At 34.8% G+C, this 21,240-nt stretch overlaps 1 protein-coding gene across 17 annotated transcripts in view; it reads right to left on the bottom strand.

Moving 5' to 3' along the window:
• Positions 1-21,240, bottom strand: part of ZNF644 (zinc finger protein 644) — a 109,859-nt gene that overhangs the window by 22,051 nt on the left and 66,568 nt on the right. For 9 of the 17 annotated variants that reach the window (XM_074381451.1, XM_074381454.1, XM_074381457.1 and 6 more), the window contains 3 exons: positions 6,288-9,322; positions 5,498-6,103; positions 3,437-3,559 (listed from right to left, as the gene is read on the bottom strand). The exons of 5 other annotated variants lie outside the window; for them this stretch is intronic. In XM_074381451.1, coding sequence (XP_074237552.1) covers positions 3,437-3,559; positions 5,498-6,103; positions 6,288-9,322 — 3,764 coding nt within the window. The remainder of the gene's footprint in view (positions 1-3,436; positions 3,560-5,497; positions 6,104-6,287; positions 9,323-21,240) is intronic. 3 more of the 17 variants (XM_003933314.3, XM_074381459.1, XM_074381458.1) reach the window with 1 other exon arrangement.

Below are 21,240 nucleotides of genomic sequence, written 5' to 3'. Positions count from 1 at the left end.
ATTCTATCACCGGTAACTAAAAGCAGGTCTTTACCATGTCTGGGGGTGTCTCAGCTTTGTATTCAAGAGTGTTCCCACAACTTAAAATCCACATGAATTAAGACTGCTGAAATACACATACTAGACATAGTTACGGAGACTTTATTCCTATTTTCCCTTTACATTGTTCCCATTTTGTGATATACTAAGGTAAAGATTTTATAAAAATGAATTTGCATTTTATTCACTAAAAGATCATCTATTCTTGAAAAATGATGGCTGTTACTCATATGAATTAATTAATCACTTATAATAATGAGATGGAACCTTCTAGGGCCATAGATTATTAGGACCACTGCTTTATAACAGTGATACTGATATGGTGGGTAATAGGTATGTGGAGTTTGGCTGGGCATGGTGGCTCAAGCCTGTAATCCCAGCATTTTGGGAGGCTGAGGCAGGCGGATCACAAGGTTAGGAGGTGGAGACCATCCTGGCCAACATGGTGCAACCCTGTCTCTACTAAAAATAAAAAAATTAGCCAGGCATGGTGGTACATCCTAGTAACCCCAGCTACTCAGGAGGCTGAGACAGGAGAATCACTTAAACCAGGGTGTCGGAGGTTGCAGTGAGCCAAGATCGCACCACTGCACTCCAGCCTGGCAACAGAGTGAGCCACCATCTCAAAAAAGAAAAGGTATATGGAGTTTATAATACAGAATTCTCCATTTGGAAAATAAAAAAAGTTAATAAAGACTTGATGAAAACTTCTTAGTTGGCATAAATAAGCAGCAAAGACATCTGTACAGCTCTACTGATTAAGATTTTTTTTTAATGAGTGAAAAATGTTTCAGAATTTCCAAAAAAAAAAAAAAAAAAAAAAGCAGCATAAGTTTTTAAAGTTTCTCCAAAGTAGCTACTGGGTGTGGAAAATATGACCCTAGACTTTCTTCAGCTTTTCATTTTCCTTTTCTTTGCCTAGGACTGCCAAACATACACTTTCTATTTCCTAGTACTTCTAATGTTTTGGTTAGTACTTAATTAAACATATTTTAAAAATAACATCCTCTTTTATTCTTCAGGACCTAAATATATTTCCATTCATCCTACATTACTTTTCTCTCGATGAAGATTTTTTAGACAATATTTCATAAGTGCATTCTTGGTAAATGGAGGTTTATTACTAGCTATTTATAAGTAATTAACCCTGTGTTTTGCAGAGTTTTCAGATGAAGTAAAAGGATTTTTTTAATGAACTAACAAAATGTGGACTGGAGATATCTTGCCTTGTTAGATATTTGCATGATCTACTTGAATAATCAGAAAGGAACATTAAGTCCTCTAAAGTCTAATCTAGGCCTAAGCACCTCTTGGATCTCTGCTCATACTAATTAGACTCTTATTTATTCAGTCTTCACCAGAATACTGCCCCTATTAAACCCACCTTCAGGCCAGGTGCGGTGGCTCACACTTGTAATCCCAGCACTTTGGGAGGCCAAGGTAGGCGGCTTGCCTGAGGTCAGGAGTTCGAGAAACCCCATCTCTACTAAAAATACAAAAACATTAGCCAGGCATGGTGGTGCGCACCTGTAATCCCAGCTATTTGGGAGGTTGAGGCAGGGAAACTGCTTGAACCAGGGAGGTGGAGGTTGCAGTGAGCCAAGATCATGCCACTGTACTCCAGCCTGGGCGACAGAACGAGACTCTGTCTCAAAAAAAGAAAAACAAATAAAAAATAAACTCACCCTCATTTTAGAATTTTCAATTGCTTATTTTTATTTCAATTTCTTATTTTAAAAATAAGAAATTCAAAAATAGGCCACTTGTATAAGGTAGAGAATAGTGATGAAAAACAAAGATTAGGTAAAATAGTCTTGATGTGAATTTCAACCTTGCTACTTACTAACTGTACAAGTTCAAGCAAATTAAGTTCTCTAAGTCCGAGTTTCCTATAAAATGGAAGAGAATTCCAGTACCTACAACTTGTACAGTTGCTGCAAAGATTAAATGTTACGCATATAAATTGCATAGCACAGTGCCTGACACCCAGTAAATGTTCAATAAAGGTTAGCAAGTATGGTAACAATAACGATTTCCCATTTGCACAGTCTTTTATTTTCATTTTCCCCCAACTCTAGTGCCTGCCATCACCTGCCAAGCCTGATAAAGGTGAGGGTATATAAAAATTATAATCTTAAAGCAGGAGAACCAATATAGTAGACCAAAACTCACCCCGCTCCTCTCCTTTTAATATGAACGGTCAACATTCATCCCTAGTCACTTGTATATCAAGTTAAGGAAGAATGCAAAGAAGCAGAAGAAAGACGCTCGTATAAATGTAAGTGGTTTTTTTTGGCAGCAAGAACATATTGGATGTAAGTTACAGGGCATGAGGAAGAACAAAAAAGCTGGGGAAACAGCTAGAAGAAAGCAGGAGGCGGTGATCTAAAAAAGAGCAAGAGAAATAAAAAGACTGGAAGGAGAATTTTAGGCAAAAGAATTTATGTAGATCTATGTCAAAAAGAGGGTATATTTTAAGATGTGAGGAAAATGAGATTTGCTGAAGCAGGGTAGCTTAAAAGACTACAAATGAAGTGCAAAGCATTTTGCTGGTTATAAGAAGCATATTACATATAAGTAAGCTAACAAAATTTTCACAGATGAGCAGCATTAAAAGGTATCTGCAAGGTTGGGCTAACCAACCAAAAATAACACAGAAATTTGCATGTTAACATTTATGTGCATAGCTAAATTTATTAATCCTTAATATATTTAAGAGGTATTAAAAATCTATTCACTTGTCAATATAAGCCATTATTAAGGCTTGCTCCTTCAAAGATCTAATCTATAGACCAATGAAAATTCATTAGTTTGCTTAGGTTTCTAATCAAGTCTACATTTTAGAATTTCCCTATTATTTCCTTTTCTAATAAAGGATTTCCCTAAGCTAGAACTACAATCTTTTTATGCTATGTTGCCCAGGCTAGGGTACAGTGGCTATTCACAGGCACAATCACAGCACATTACAGCCTCTAACTTTTGAGCTGAAGTGATCCTCCTGCTATCCTCATGAGTAGTTGGGACTATAAAGGCACACCACTGTGCCTGACTAGGACTATAAAGAGAGGTGTTTTTCTGGAATCTAAAATAAATTTAAAAATCAAAAATAGTTTTCTAAAAAAGAAATGGGATTAAGGTAGACTCAAAATTTCACACCTCTTGGGATAATTTTTTTTTCCCCAAATTAAGTTAACAAGAGCCAAAGGAAAAAGATTATCGTGCTTAGAATTATATCTAACAGTTTACAAGTTGCTGAAATTTATTCAGAAATGTATTCAGACTCAACTGCACCTTACCAAAGAAAGTTATAAATATGATCTGAATTAACACCAGTTTGGTGGGGAAAAAAAAGTGTATTGTAGCAAACAGACTTGCTGTGATATCTGTTCAAACATACCTGTACCAGTCAAAAGTCCAGCACTCTTCTTTCGTGCATAAGCGCGTAAGTGGTTGGACAGGCTAACAGCACTTGTAAACGTCGTATTGCAATGCACACATGTTCTAAGCTTCACAGGCATACCTATCATTCAAAAGAAAACTATAATCCAGTTCTCACTTCAAGAAGTGAAATTTTCTTAGCTTAAAGAGTGTAGAAAAGCACCACAATAAAGATGGTTTTAAAAACGTTCAATGAAATAGGTTAACTTAAAATAAGGTGGGGAAATTAACTGTTATTAGTTTGTAGTTAGTATTTAGAGCCATCTCATGCTCTTTGGAAAGGTGGAAGAGGAGTGACTTAAACCTCTGAGCTCCTCTGGATATAACACCTATTATCACTTTCTTGCAGATTTCTGTGTTACGCAGATTATTTCTTAAACCTACTAAAATGCAATCCTGCGATTTGAACACCACGGTTCAGTTGAGAAGTTTCAAAGCTTACAACATTACCAATAAAAAGAATTTAAAAGTCTAGTTGACAAAGTGGTAATTAAAGTGTTTTACCCACAAAACCGTAAAAGTCTCAATACTAAATTAGGCTTTCTGATGAAGGCTGGGAGAAAAGGTGGTAAAACACACCACTGAACAGCTGTTTGACACAACATTTTATTCAGGGTATTTTATGTTCATTACTCTGAATGCGCAATCAATAATGAAAGTTAATGATCTGAAGTTTTTTGCTAAAATCTTTGTGCTAAATAAATGATCAACAAGCTAACATCTTAGTCATCACAGGAAAGACAACATGTTCAAACAATAAGAAACTCATAACTTCTCAGACAATCCTCACTCCCCCAACACGTTTCAATTGATTCCTTCAGCATTACTGTGACAGCCACAAATACGCTTTCCATCTCTGAAGTATACTACGCCTTGGTCAACACAGCTAACACATCATCCCTGCGTTTTATCCTCCTGAAAGAACACTGAAAGCTAATGACTTTCAGAGACTCTTTACTCGAAAGAAATAAACAGAACCTCATATAAGATAAATTGTTTTCCAGACCACTTACAATACAAAGTAATCTTTCCTTAAGTCAAAATTGCATTGCAACTATTTGGGATATGACAGTGTCTGCCCCAAAGCAAATAAACAACATTACAGTCATTTTATTTGTTATTAATCCATTTACTATTACCTCAGACACATTCAACTTACATCTCTAATGAGACCATTTACATAAACCTTCAACATTCTTAATCTTCAAAAAGGAATCTAGAAAAGACACTTAAAATTTTTCTAGTCTAAAAGTATAAACCAGACTTGGCAATAATGAATAAAGTTTGGCTATTTTACCTGCCACATTATTTGCCAATACATACAAAATATTCCTTCCCAAAGGAAAAACTATTGGTGTACAAGCACTAAGCTAAATTATCTGTTCTGTTCCATTAGAGCACTATTTTAAAACCTAAAACCCCAAACAAATATGTTTTATGTTCATAACTGTTCTCCAAAACCAAACTATCCCACAATACAATAAGGAATTGGAGAAGGAGATGCTTCTTTAGGTTAATCACAACAGACACCAATCCATTCAGCTTTAAGAGTCTGTTTTGTTTCAACTAAGCAGTGGAAAAACCAACAGCTAAATCTTGAAAACATGATCACCTTGGAGCACTGGCAAAAATATACGACAGAAGTATGCCTTTTCAGTAACACTGTGCTTTCGAACACCAACCTCCCATTCACAATCATCCTCCAGCCACAGCAAATTTTATTTTTACAGATCAGCTTTTTGTTTGTTGTTTTTGTGTGTGTGTATGTGTGTGGTTTTCTTTTGCTTTTGTTCTCACCTTACATTCAGACCAAGAAAAGAGGCACAGAGAACTCAGTGCTAAGGAACCTCAACTGATGAGTTATACAGAAATGACAGAATAACCAATCTGTGCTCTGTAAAAAAAAAAGCAGCTTAAGCGAGAAGATTCTGAGAAAGAATTTTCCACATATATTCCATTAAAGAAGGCATAATTGAATGCATTTAAACTGTGTATAGTATAGTCATAAACATCTTCTTACCTGAGTGCATAGTCAAATCCATTTTTTGTGGCTGATACATCAACGGACTATCTTCATTTAATGGAAGAACGCATTTCTGAACGAATCTCTTTCTTGCTGTCTGATTATGGATCTTTTGAGGAGAAATGGCAGAATTCCTTTCTTCTCCCATCCTTTTATTTTTAAGAAGTTCTATGAGTGTAAGAGACTGATTCTTTTTTCCACTGGGCAGTTCTGGTTTTGTTTCATCATACTCATTTAAGAAATTCAGCCCTTCTTCTTCTGATGCAGACACTGACAGGGCTTCAGTCTTTAGGCCATTTCGGTATGCTTCAAGAGGTAAAACATTTTGAGATATAAAGTCATCACTTGATGCAAGTTTTTGAGCTACAAATGGTCTGGGAATAATACGACGACTGTTCAATGCCTTTAAGATTTTTTCATATTTTTCTTCATTTTGCATCATCTCATTCAGAACACAGATTGGAGATTTGTGAGCATCCCATTTGGTCTTTCCAAGTCTTTTCAAGTGGCCTCTAACATGATTTGATAATCCAATTTTAGTATCAAACCAACCACCACAGAGCTGACAAGTGTGTTCAGAAGTGGTCTCAGACTTCTCCATAGCTAAAAAAAAAATTTTTAAGAGTAACATCAGAATATCTTAAATAAACTCACCACCCTAAAATGAGTTAATTCTGAAACATAAAATTATATGGTTCTAATAAAGTCCAAATTCAAACAAAACTTTGAAATCCTCTGAATTACAACACAGATCTATTAGCCCAAATCATTCCCATGGAGAACTTACCTTTTCTAACTCGCTTAACAGGTGTTCCTGTGCCAGTTCTCTTGAAATGCTGCATTTTATCACTTGTGGCTATTTGTTCTGGTGATACAACATGACGGGCTTCATAGCTTAATCCTGCTCTGTGAAGATGCCCCCGGACATGATTTGATAACCCAACACCTGTTTCAAATGTTGCTGGACAGTAAGGACATGATTTCTTCTCAAGAGACAAATCAGCCCAATGAAAAACAGAACTATGCTTTGACAATGAAGTTTCTGCATTTTCTAAATGCTGAGGATCATGTATCTCATGCAAAAAGTTGTTACTTCCAGCATCTTCATAATATTCAAAATAAAAGCCATCATTTTGGTCATAACTAAGAGAAGCATTTTCTCCAGGCTCCTGACCTTCCACTTTGCTCTTAAATAGAGGGAATAAATTTACATGTTCTTGATTAATATCACTGTAGGTTTCATCTTCTATGGCCTGTGTAGTGTAGTCTCCTAACTCAACATTATCCCAGGAACTTTCATCTTCTGTTTCATAACTATCCTTCTTTTCAGCAGAATTAAGTTTTTGCAAAACAACAACAGTCATTTTATGCAAAAAATCTGGATAGCTATCCAAGTCTTCCCCTCCAACGGAACTTTCTTTCTTAGATTCCTTAACTACTCTCTTTACAGCTACACGTCTGTGATCTTTGAAGCTTTCAGGCCTTTTGGTGTCAGGCTTATGAGGATCTGAAATAAAATTGTTGTGAGAATTACTTGATGATGAAAACAGGTGTAAAGAATTTAATGAACTAGCTTCTTCTTTTTTGAAATGCACAGGGTATGATTCACCTGATTTTTTGATCATCCTGTAATTTTCATATTTGTGTCTATACAAATAGTTGCTATTTGCCTTGGCATTAGATTTTTCTTTTGCTGCTTGATGGAAATACTTGGGTTTTTGGTCAATGCTGCTTTTAACTGTAACAGTCTTATGGGGAGAGTTGTTTTGATTGCACATGTTTACACCTGACTGGGCAATGCTTTTCCGAGCTTTCTGTATTCTGTGTGGCCGCTTATGGATTTTTGAAAAACTACTTGATTGTGAGGTTGATCCAAATGTTCGCTTCACGTCTTGTTTTAAAGCAGAGTTCTTTGGAAATGTAGTTGACTGTTGTTTACTTAACGGTTTAGTGCTATCACTATCTACAGGTTCTTCAAGGATGTCATTTTTTCTTTTATCAAGTCCAAGAGGACTACCAAATGAATCAACGCATGATGATGAATGCAAGTACTCCATGTGCTTTTTTAAAACACTTCTGGCTGAAGTAGTAAAAGGACACATCTTACATACATAGGTAGCCGATTTTTTGGACGATCCTACTACGGAGTCTTTCATGAAAGTCTTTTTTTGTGTTTTTCTCTGGGCTATATCAGAAGTGACCATAGGGCATTTTACCACTGCCCCATGTGCAACGCCTCGATGGCATTCTAATTCATTTTCTGTCACTGCCATGAAGTTACACTCTTCACAGCAGTAGTACCTTTTATCTTTTTCATGGGTTTTAGCATGTTGCACAAATGTTTTAGGGCAATTGGTACCAAACACACACTGAGGACACTGTAATCGTGCACTTCTTCCTTCATCCTGAAGTTCTTTCAATTCACGAATTTCCTCCATCAACTTCTGTCTTCTCTCTTGGTGAATAATCATATGTTTTAGAAGTGAATTGCGATCTCGAAATGTCCGTCCACATTCTCTACAAGCATATGGCCTTGGGACATTAAGATGGCGAAAATGACTATTCCCATCTAAATGATACATCATATGCCTGTGGAGGTGCTTCTTCTCCCTAAAATTCACATTGCACTTTGTACAGGGGTAGAATGATGGCTCTTCAGTACTGAAAGTAGCAGGTGACTCAGAATCACTCTCTTCACATTTCTTTTTTAAGGTATTCGAAAGAAAAGTGCTAGTATGAACAGGTGAACTCTCTTCTCCACATTTATCTGGAGTATAAATTAGATGTTGAAAAGCATCCACAGATTCTAAGTCTTCATCAGTCGATTCAGGCTTCACTTTTGATAATGCATATTTCTGTGAGTCCACAGCTTGCAGCTCTTCATTCTGTTCTAGAAAGTCTACTTCTTGCATTTTTGATTTATTAGGTACACAATTAGAATCACTAAAGCAATCCTCGGTATAACGAGTTATCTTACTTACATCCATTTTTCGCTTTCTTTTTTTTTCTAGACCTACTTTAGAATGAGGTGGAGCTTTATCTACTGTTTCCTCATTAGTCATAAGAAACTGAATGAACTCTTTTTGGGGATCCCAGTTTGTATCATTTTCTGACCTAAATCCATCTGTACCTGAGGAAATTCCTGTTAATGTATTGACACAATCATCTTTTACCAATACATCTTCACTATCCTCACCCACCTCTACTTGATTTATTAAAGTGCTATCTGACTTTATATTACTCCCTACTGAATTCTGAATGTCACAACCAACCGAAGCAGAGGTAGGTAGTTTTTTATTGGAATGGGTGGGATTCTTAGCATGTGCTACATCTGATAACAAAAATAAAACTTGGTGTTGGCTTGCTTTCTGTGTAGACAGCTGAAGATCAGCTGCTACCTTCAAAGTTGAACAAGATTCCGTTGTTGGCTGATCCACAGGCTGTCCAGTGGTTAATGAAACACTGCCTTTATTCATATTGGAAGTCTTAGTTAAGGAGGAGTGTGAAACTGGTCCATTAACAGCAGCTCCTTTAGGCAAGATAAAGTTTTCACTAGAAACAGTAGGAGAACCAGCATGTATAAACAGACTAGACTGGCCTCCACTTAAGGCGTTTTCAGATTTGTCCTTTGACAGTTCTTCAGGCAGAATCAATGTATTATTTTTCTGAAATGATGTTTGACAATCTTTTGGTTTATGAACTCCGCTCTCTTTGTCTGAGATAAAATTGTTGTCATCTAGGAGTTCTTCTTTAGCACCAGTAATATCGGTGTTTATCTTCAAATCATCCATATTGTTGGCAAGCCCATTTAACACATTTAGTCTAGAAAATGGAAAAAAGAAATTTAGATTTGCATGAAAGAAAAAATACTATTTGAATGTATGGAGAGTTGAAAGTACATATTTTTATTAGTTTAATTTTCTATTCTTTATATTGAGATCCTAATAATTTTCCAAGACTGAAAGAACACAAACAATGAAATATTTAAGAAGCATCTCAAAGGCTAATTCATTCTTCATGCTAGGCAATGACAACAATCCAATACGTCATATGCACAAAATGTCTAGAGAAAAGCAGCATACACACACACACTAGGGAAAAGCAACATACACAGGCACGCGCGCGCGTGCACACACACACACACACACACACAAACACAATGTAAATATGCTACAGACTGAACAAATTTTAAACCTCGTAGAGATGGCTAATACAAAGAAAATTCTTTGACTTAAAAAGCAGTCACTCTACTCTAGAGAATAATTTAAACTATCAATATTGCAGAGAAGTAAAAGATTTGTCACTTAAAAGTTCATTTCTGAAGGAAGGTAACAAAACACTATTTGGTAAACAACTTTATTTGAACGAACATATCTGCTATCACCATCAGTGTTTTATGTATGAAACAGTACTTTTTAAAACACTGCTTTGCTCTCAAGATGCTTAATACTCTCCTAACATTCTATCAATTGTAAATATGCTTTATTCATAGATTGGTTCGCTCCTTATTCAAGTTAACCTTAACCATAATTTTAACTTTAGTAAAGTTAACTAAATTTTAGTAAATTTTAACTTTACTAAAGTTAAAATTAATGAAGTTTCATGTCAAACTTTCATATGTGAGGCTCCAAATTATAGGCATTCTCTAAAAGCAGTTATCACATTTACAACCTGGTAGTCAAATGTAATGGCCTAACACATTTTACAATAAAATAGTGTAAACATATGTTTTAAATTTATTTCACATAAAATGTAGATAAAACTTTTCTAGGCATTTTTGGTAAGGTATTTAATAATTATGAGAAAACAGTACAATATTTTAAAGGAAAGAGTATTTCTGAATGTTTGGGATCCATTCATACCATGACTGTAATGACTGCCCCTACTATGAAAAGTTCCCTTGCACTCTGTTGATCTTTTCCTGTTCTTAGAAATGGCCACAGTGGAAGTGTCTAACTTCTTCAAAGAATGTCAGCTCCTTGAGGGCTAGGAATACAACCTAGTCACTATCATATCTCTAGAACCTAGTACATCACTTGGCATATGTGCTCAGGCAATATTTGTTAAGTAAAAGAAATGAAAAAGTATTGGAATAATAAAAACACAATTTCAAAATCAAAGTAAAAGTTCCTAAAGTGTAAGAAGAGTTTTGATCCTATGAAATTTGGATACCCTGTTCAAATACAAGTTCCATCAGGTTCTGATTTATTAACTCAGTAATTATAATAAAGTCCTCAAAATATCCAGTAACACTCATGTACAACTGAATGAACCTGCTATCTGGTAACCCCAGGTATTAACTAATTGAAGAATTGGCATAAGCTTCCATATTTCTTTTCCTTTTTTGTACTTTATTCATTCTCCAAATATTTACTAAGTACTTAGTTGTGGCATACACTGATCCTGTATTATGGATATAATGGTAAACAAGACAGGTTAGGTTCCTTCTCTCAGATAAAGAATGAAGCCTTTACATTTTTCTTTTATAGTATTTTTAATTTGCATAACAAGTAATACTATTTTAGGGCAATAGGACCTTACAATCTAAAACATTTAGAAATCAAAACCTCTTCAATGAAGTTCAGTATTTCTACCATCCTTTAAGGGTACCAATTTCATGCTTTGTAAAACAGTATATCTAATTCAAGATAATAAAACTGTTCTTACCTTTTCCTTATTTTATAACTTAAAACAAGCACTTATAATCTGATCTTATTCTTTCCACAAAATGTGTTCTTTAATAAAACAAATATCTATTACTGTATCTTTGACATTGTTATTTATACCAACAATCATTTTTCCATCCCTCATAGGTTTTAGAATTCTGTTTTGAGATTGGCAAACTTCTGTGGTAATAAAAATAGACTTCCAATAAGATCACGTTCAATGGTATCACTCCAAAATGGTGCTAATGCATCACCCAGCAGGAGTCTCTACATCACATACACAGAAGTTAAAAATGGGCAGCACATAAACATGTGTTAGGAAATGGTGTGCAAATGTCAAGGGAAAGAAAAGCAAGCCTTAATGCTACACTATTATTCATTCCTGATATTTCTCATTAAATTAGGTAGAAAATGTAAAATGCTTCAATAGCAACAATCTCATAAATCTGAAATGAACGACAAAAAAAACTAGCCTGAAAGACAGTTACTTTCCTTTCCATTTCCACTTATTATAATCACAGAGGTAGACAAATATATGCTCAGTCAATTTGAAAGCCTATATTAGTTTTTCTCAACAGGAAGCAATGTTGCTAACGAAGTGGTAAATTCAGTGTTAATGAGTGGCTTCACTGTTACCACCTCAGAGGTAAAACCTTCCATGTTCTATGTTCCACCCATCTGTCCTGGTGTTAGAGGTTTAGAGATGGAACAGACGCTTCCCATTTAAAGCAACTTCATTGGTACCCCCTGAACAGCAGGGTGACAAACTATGAGAACATCATATCAGCTTGCAGACTGCATCCTCATTACCAGAACAGCTTTATAGAGCTTTTTGTAAGTTTGCATTCTGAAGATATCAAACTGTTCTGCTCAAAAACATAAAAAAAATACATGTGCATAACAGTTATTTTATCTACAAAACACATCTAACAAAAAAAAATCAGATTAAATATTATTAAAATATAAAATGAAGTCTTCAACAATGAAAGTTTTCCTTCACATCCACATAATAGAACACGGCTCACTTACCCCCAAATTAATAATTTTCTCTACCCAAAAATAAAAGACATTATCTTCTGCATCTATAAAAGTTGACTCAGCAAGGAAGCTTTCTAGGTCACTCAGTAATTCAGATTAGATACAATCTTCCTGTCATCAAATCTATACTGTCCACTTTCTGTTCATGAATAATGCTTTACTGGAGAAAATTAGCTTAATTTTGTTCCTTTATGTATATTATTAACTGTATTTACTAAAAGTAGGTTAATGTTGTGTGGGTACCTACTTTAGGAACAATTAAAACATTCAGAATATATTCTAATTACACAATGCCTCAAATATACTTTTTCTTAGTAAAGTACTCAAGACTCATAGCTGTTGTATTGAGATACAAGGCAGAACGATGGATCATCAAAATCTGTTGCATTGAGTAATGGATACAGAATTTTAACATCATCAAAAATTATTGTACTACATTCATGTTGGGTTATGTGGCATCTAGGCAAGAAAGCATTTGACCTGAGTTAATGTACACCATCTCAAATAGTTTTTCAACTACCTTTGTATAGTCAAATGTATATATAAGAGACATCAATACCAGTTTAGGTTACTATAACAAAGCAGGAACATATTTGAAGGTAGGCACTATTCATTAAGCTTTAAAAACAGAAGCTAAAAAATAAATTCAAATAAATAAATGGATGCTTGGACTCCCTAAATTTTAATTCAATGATTCAACGAATTAGCTGTATCAATTAAGATTTTTAAACAATGTTTAGACACCATTACTAAATCTTCCCAATATAATCATAGAATTTTTCTTTTAAGTGAATTTAAAAATGTTCTTCAAAAAAATTCACACACCTTTTTAAAAAGCTGCAAACAGAACTTTAAATCTACATAAAATATATTTCAATTTCTAGAAAATCATAATGAGTTCTACAGCTATAACTGCCTCTAGTTATATACTGTGAGCATTAAAAAACTACACAAAGGTCAGATCTGTCTTCAAGATGACAGATCATCACTTATATGCCTCAAGCTAGACTTATTGTCTCAAAAATCTCAAACATCAGTATTTTTGCAAACTATCAGCACTTGCTATAACACCCTCACTACACTACATCTTGAGGTTATTACAGAAAAAATTAGGTGATAATTGCATATTAACATAATTATTCTGTAATCCCTCTGAGCAAGCTTCCTAGGTCACTCAGTAATTCAGATTAGATAAAACCTTCCTGTCATCAAATCTATGCTGTCCACTTTCTGTTCACGAACAATTCTTTTCTGATAGAAAATTAGCTTAATTTCATCTTTTATGTATATTATTAATTGTATTTACTGCAAGTAGGTTAACATTTTGTGGGTACTTATTACATAATGTCAACCTTTGTTATATAGGATAATTTCATGCAAAAATATAGTACAATTTGTCCTTATTGTGTATTAGTTCATTAATCGCTATGTTACACAGCTATAAATAAATTATAATGCTGCCCACTAGCTGAGTTATAGTTAGGATCTGTCAGGTTTTCAAAAACCCTATGTTCATTTAAATTATCCTTGAGAACACATGACAACTTCAGTTAGTAATGTATGAGATTAGGTCAAGAAGAGAAAACCATTCACAACTGTCAGTCTAACTGCAAAACAAATCTTAATTAACTGAAATAATATTTCTAAAATTACGGCAGCATTTAAACCTATATATACCATACACAATGTACAAACATATATACCTAACTCTCACCCAGTGCACAATTCAAGAGAACACAGAGTATATCATCCAGGTAGTATCTTATTCTGGATGTCACACTGAGAAGAAACACTAAAAAAAAATACAGAACGGTTATAAGGGTATCCAGCATGAGACTGACTCTAAAACTAAGCTAAATAATAAAATGATTCAGAAGGTTAGACTACTTAGTTGTGAAGAACATTACTGAAGGGAATATGGAGTTGGGGATTGAATAAGATGATTTCTAAGGTTCCTTCTAATATGTGCTATAAATGTTTAGTATTTGTTTACATAATTAACATTTAACATTATTTGAAATAATGAGCTAAAAACCAGAGAATTATACTACTGAACCTTAAAAATATTCTCTAAGTTCACAATTAGCTGAAATAATCCTTTAGTTAACTTATGATCTGTCAATAAATTGATTTTTGAACAATGAAAATACGGCATTAAATGACCAACATACAGCCACAGAGCTATCTGTATCATAAAAACTCAGTGTTACAGTCAGAGATTTTATTTTCTTTTTGGCAATACCAAAACAAAACACAACAACAACAAAACAACAACAACAAAAGGCACTGAGTTTGATATACAGACGGCAATAAAAAAATAAAGCAAACAAGTTACATTGAACCTGTTGAAGAGCTTTGTTCCTAATGCCATGTACCATCCTCATTTTTTTTCTTGTTTTCTTTTTTTGAAATGGAGTCTTGCTCTGTTGCCAGGCTGGAACGCAGTGGCGCAAATCTTGGCTCACTGCAACCTCCACCTCCTGGGTTCAAGTGATTCCCCTGACTCAGCCTCCTGAGTAGCTGGGACTACAGCCATGTGCCACCATGCCCAGCTGTTATTTTGTATTTTAGTAGAGTAGGGGTTTACCATGTTGGCCAGGATATTCTTGATCTCCTGACATCGTGATCCACCCACCTCCCAAAGTGCTGGGATTACAGACATGAGCCACCACACCAGGCCCATCCTCACTTTTTAATGGAAAGATGTGACAAAGTCAGGTACCAGACCATACACACCTAGTAACTCACATCATTCTTACTGCAAAGTATACTGAGTACTAAATGTGATCTGACACATCTAAAGAAGCTCCCATATGGGAAACGGAAGCAAGTAACTATGCGGATGAAGGCGAGGGGGGCAGTGAGGCCCGACAAAGACGTAACTTTTAAGACATGGCAAAATTATGTAACTATGAGAATCAACAGTAGTAGAAAATCAAATGGATATTCACTAATCAAACATTAATTTCCTAATGAAGAATTTTGCAACTGGAAGAAGCAAGGCAATACATTACAGCTGCAACCAAAGGTGGGTGGTAAGTCATAGCACCTAATGACTGCTGTGTTGTTTTGTTGTTTATACTGTCATGTAGTTAGAATAAATGGTGGCCTCAGCTTACATGGTAAATGACATGTGTACATGGCTCCAGCAAGACAAATTCAAGCATTTAATCATTTAAAATGAGTGATAACACACACACACACACACACACACACACACACACACATATATATATATATGACCAGTTTGACCACATTTGTGTAATTAACATGGGTCAGTTCACTATAAAACATATCTGTTCAAATCATTAACTTTGAAACTTTCAAAGAAACCAATGTAGCTAAAGTGTGTCAAACCCATACTCCAGAGGCAGTGTATCAACTTTGCCCTCCACAGAGAGTGTTATGCCATAAATTGTCATTTTACTTTGAGCCTTTTGGTATTCTTTAATCTATGATGGGTCTGCTGTTTGTGTTCAGTTTTGAAATGTTACATAAATACTAAACCATCATGTCTAATAAATGCAAGAATAGCAAGAGTGTTAAAAGTCCTAGGAATACAAAACATCCAAATGTTCTTCTACTTATAATGGGATTATGTACCAATAAACCCATCATAAATTGACAACATCATGTTGAAAATGCATTTAATACATCTCATCTAAACTATTCAACATTGTAGCTTAGCCTACTTAAATGAACTTACTTAGATTAACTGACAATTGGGCAAAATCATCTGACACAGTCTATAAAAACTTTATAAAAAATAAAAGATTAAATATAATCTCAACTGAATGCACACTGCTTTTGCACCATCGCAAAACTGAACCACTGTCATTCTAAGTTAGGAACTATATACATGAAAATAGACAATTATACTCAAAGTAGTGAGGTAAATATGCATATATTCCACATATGCATATATGGAATAAACTGCTTCAGAATATAAATAAATTTAAAGGGTAAAGACAATTTCACCATTCAAAAAATTACTATACCTATACATTTCACAACAATTATCAAGACAATTGATAATTATAAATAAATAACAAAAGAATAGTTTTAGAGTATAGAATCAGCATCAAGTCAGATATCTATTTGCTTAATGTTTATTCAGGAAACGCTAGGAATCTGTTGAAGAACTTAAAAGCTAAGAATGTTCAAAGTGTTGTTAATGAAACTTTTGCCCCAACCATGTATATTCCACAGGATCAAGGCAAATTATAGTACGCACATCAAAGTTAGTGGCATGACTGCAAATGAAAACACGGTGGCTTTGAAGGGATTCCTTACAACAGCTGAAAAGATGACTGGTGCCTTAACAGATTGTTAATGCAGATGAAACTACTGTCATCCCTCAGTATCCATGGTGGATTGATTCTAAAACCCTGGTGGTTTCCAAAATCTAAGCATACTTAAGTCCCCCGCACTTGGCACCATCTATGGATAAAATAAGCAGGCCCTCCTTATATGTGGGTTTCACATGCCATTAAGACTGTATTTTTGATATGCATTTGGTTTGGGTGCGGATGCAGAACCCACTGACACAGAAAGTCAACTATATTTATCAAAAAAAATCCACATTTAAGTGGACCTGCACAGTTCAAGCTCATGTTGTTCAAGAGTCAACTGTATTTCCTTTCTGGGAAAAGATGACCGACAGAACACTTACCAGCATGTCTAACCTGATGCTTGGAACGTAACGAATGTATGCTACTTTCCTTCTAATGGCCCAGCAATTTAGTTAAGCTTTTCAAATTCAAAGTTTCACAGATTTTATTTAACAGTATTTAGGTTTCTTAAACTTCTGTAGATTTTAATAATCTGTTATTATAAAAGTTCTATAAATTAATTTGCTTAGTCACATATTTAGAAAATATAAAATTAATTAAAGTCTAATCAAAGTTGACCTTGAATATGACATCCAAGATTGAATTATTTCACTGATTTACAATTTAATTTATTGAAAGGAGGAATTTAAATTGTAAAAAAATTTCTGCGACTCTAATAATCTATAACGAGTATTTAACCTCTCACCTGCATTACATTCAAACTCTACTATGTAAATTCAAATTTATATATTGAATGTATATATTTGAATTTAAACATTTATATATTTGAATACAGTTATTCCAAATATTCACATGGAAAAGTATGACATGGAAAAGTATGACATCTTTGAGGACTAAGAACAAAACTGAAAGTTTTACTTCAAAAAATACTTTATATTAAATGTGAACTCTTGTTAATGTTATTATCCTTGCTCAATTTATTTTTCTGAAATGAAAAAAATCCAATTATAATCTAAGAAAAGTATTTCAAGATAATCACTATTCTACAATTATCTTAATTTAGGATGGTAATCATTCAAATACAAGAAATTTGCTTTTCTTGAAACAAAATGTATTAGCGCGCTTTTCTCTCACATTATTGTCTTAAAATATAGTTGGCCCTCTCTGTGGGTTCTGCATCCTCAGATTCAACCAAACTCAGATCAAAATAAATAAAAAATAAAATTACAAGAATAAAAAATACAAACAAGAAACCAATACAGTATAACAACTATTTGGCATTTACACTGTATTAGGTATTACAAGATATATACTGATGGTTTAACGTACACAGGAGAATGTGCACAGCTTATATGCAAATACAACACCATTTTATATAAAGGTATGGAGCATCACTGGAATTTGGTATTCTTGTGGGGTCATGAAGCCAATCCCACAAGGATTTCCAGGGTTGAATGCATGTTACTGATTTTTAATTAGCAGCTGAATTTGCGTGTTTTCAGCAACAGGATTCCCAGTACGTGGCTAGGGAATATGTTTGCTTATACCACCAAACACAGGTTCCTGAATTCTTGTTCATTTTTTGATTCAAAAAAGTAGAGCTAACAGTCTTTGTTGTTGTCATTGTTAGTAATTTTTAATTTCAAAGTGTTTTGTCAGCCTCCTCCCAAAAGCAGATTGTGCTTCTTTATTTAAAACATACTAGTTTACAGAATCTGAAGATATTAAGTACTAGGCCTGGTAATGATGAACATTATGAATCAGTAAAGCATAATATGTAATCCACCATAAAGAGATATTCATGAATGTCTTGGCACACAACAAAATGGCTATAGAATATAAAAATAATAAACTTTTACAAGTACAAAGAAAAACTGACAAATCAACAGCCACATAGGTTGGCTTTAAACGCTTCTCCCAAAGGTTAACAAATCAAGCAGACTTAAAAAGTAAAGAAAAATATAGAAGATTTTAATAACATAATTACTAAGGTTGATCTGAACAGTGGTGTTCAAACTGGGCTATGTATGCTCCTAAAAGTACAGACATTTTTCTCAAGGAGTATATGCAGGTAAAGTATTAATTTCCAGTTCCTCAACTTCCATATGTACTCTTTCCTTAAAATTGATCTGAATGTTGTATTTGCAATACTCTAGTTCTTCTTACCCATTTCTGTTTTAAAGATCACCCTTCTCTCACTGTACAAAAGAAAGGTTCCCAAACACATATCTAACAGCCTTCCTCATCTTTATCAGTTTTTCAGGCCAATAAACTTGGAGCAACCTTCACTGTTCTTGTTTACTCACACCTTATATCTAAACCATTAGGAACTCCTACCGCCATTATCTTTAAAGTACATCCAGAATCCAGTAACTTCTCACCACTGTTATACCCAGATCCACTATTATCTCTCCCCTGTATGACTTCATCAGCTGACTAATCTGGTCTCAGTACAAGGACAGATCCTTACCCACTTACCATCTATTCTCAACACAGCAATCAGAGTGATCTGTACAGATAATGTTCCTCAAAACCCTAAAATGGCTTCCTGTTTTTCTCAGATAAAAAAAGAAAAGTGCTTACAATGACCTGTAAGGATCTGCAGAGAGATATCCCGTAGTAACTCTTTGACTTCATTTCCTACTCTTCTACCCAACTCATTCACTCTGCTGTAGTCACAACGTCACAACTATTCTTTTTTTTTTTCAGACGGAGTTTCACTCTTGTTACCCAGGCTGGAGTGCAATGGCGCGATCTCGGCTCACCGCAACCTCCGCCTCCTGGGTTCAGGCAATTCTCCTGCCTCAGCCTCCTGAGTAGCTCGGATTACAGGCATGTGCCACCATGCCCAGCTACTTTTTTGTATTTTTAGTAGAGACGGGGTTTCACCATATTGACCAGGATGGTCTCGATCTCTTGACCTCATGATCCACCCGCCTCGGCCTCCCAAAGTGCTGGGATTACAACAACTATTCTTGAATATGTTCTCTACTACCATAAGGCCTTAGCATTGACTATTCCTCAGATGGAATGCTCTTTCTCCCAGACATTCTCATGGCAAACTATCTCATCTTGGTTCAAGCCTTTGCCCAACCATTATCTTTTGAATGATGCCAAACTGAACCACTCTAGTTAAAGTAACACCCCAAACTCCCTTACTTTCTCCACACTTCTGACATTCTCAAATCTACTTATACTAGTTTATCCCTCCCTCCTCATAACACTTAACACCTTCTAACACACTATGCAATATATTTATTTACTCTGGTTGTAGTTTGTGCATCCCTTCTCTAAAACTAAGTTTCAAAGGCACAGATTTCTGTCTGTCTTGCTAACTGAATACCTAGAGGGTCAAGAAGAGAGCTGCTCAAAATCTTAGCATTGTGGAAGTGCTCCAGTGTGTAAAAACCTTTGGGGAACCAAATAAAAGGTTTGAGAATACAGAGCTCCTTAGGCAGAAGGCCAATGCAGCAAAACAGAAAATAGGAAAATTTGGAGGCTACATAGTCTTAGTAAATCAAAAAACAACTCAAGGGAAGATTTCCAGTAGTTGCCTCTCTCTCTTCATACTTCCTCTTTTTCTCTCTCCACTCCTCTCCCTGACTCCGTCTTAGAATTAAAATTCAGAAACGAAAAGGTCATCAACAGTGATGCAGACAAACACATTTATTTGAATTTTAAAAATGAAGCCAGGTTTTTACTGACAAAGGGTCACCTTAATTTAGCTGTGAAGACTGGCTTTGTTAAATGTTACATGGCAGACATTTTCTGTAACCTTAATGAATTAAATCTACAGTGCAAAGATTCTGAAGAAATGAGATATAAATTATGCATACAATATACTGAATAAACATGTAATTCTCACTTGTGACAAAAATGTCAGATGCCAACTTAAAAATGCCATAGTTTTCCAAAATTATTTTAAGATGTGCGTGAGGAGAACCACTGATCAAATACATAGAGAAAGCTCTATGCAACAACTAGACATTCTTTTTTTCAAAACACAAAACATTTATAAAATCTGAGAAACTTCTAGCAGAAACAGAAATCACTGTAGACCATATGCTCTGGCCACTATGTAGCAAAGCAGAAATTTGATACAATTAAAGAGATAATTAGTGAACTCCAAAAAGGTTAAAACAAAGTATATAGAATGAAGCCAGGGGAGACAACAGGATGGAAAACAGAGAAAAGAGGAAGAGCTGAAACTGATTTTAAAAGATCACACATACATTCCAGCATTTAGTCGGAATCCCAAAAGGAAAGAAGAGAGAATACAGGACAGAAGCAATACTTCTGAAATAATGGCTGAGAATTTTTGTGAAACTGACAAAACACATCAACCCAAAGTTTCTGGGAGCACCTAGAACCCTGAGTTGAATATTTAAAAACTATACTTAGATACGTCACAGGAAAACTAATGAAATAAATACAATGAGAAAAATCTTAAAGTAGCCACAGACAAAAAGAATACCTATAAAGAGACAACAATTAAACTGATGGGAAAAAAAAAAAAAAAGGAGCAGCTCCTGATGTTCAACAACTAATCCCATGCAGACTATCTCATGTTCGGTCACAACGTTGCCTTAAGAAAAAATAGTATCTCATAAAACATCCATGCCACACAGGTCATTGTGCAACACGAACTATCAAACATCCCTGCCTCAATAAAATGAGTGACTTGTCACCTTCTTTACCAATTAAAGGAATACCGGACATACTGTGGGTTCAGTTCCAGACCACT

This window comes from Saimiri boliviensis, chromosome 11 (genome assembly GCF_048565385.1).
Source record: "Saimiri boliviensis isolate mSaiBol1 chromosome 11, mSaiBol1.pri, whole genome shotgun sequence".
NCBI classification, from domain to species: Eukaryota; Metazoa; Chordata; class Mammalia; order Primates; family Cebidae; genus Saimiri; species Saimiri boliviensis.
Note: the sequence above shows the minus strand (reverse complement) of the source record. Positions and strands in the feature narration are given on the sequence as shown.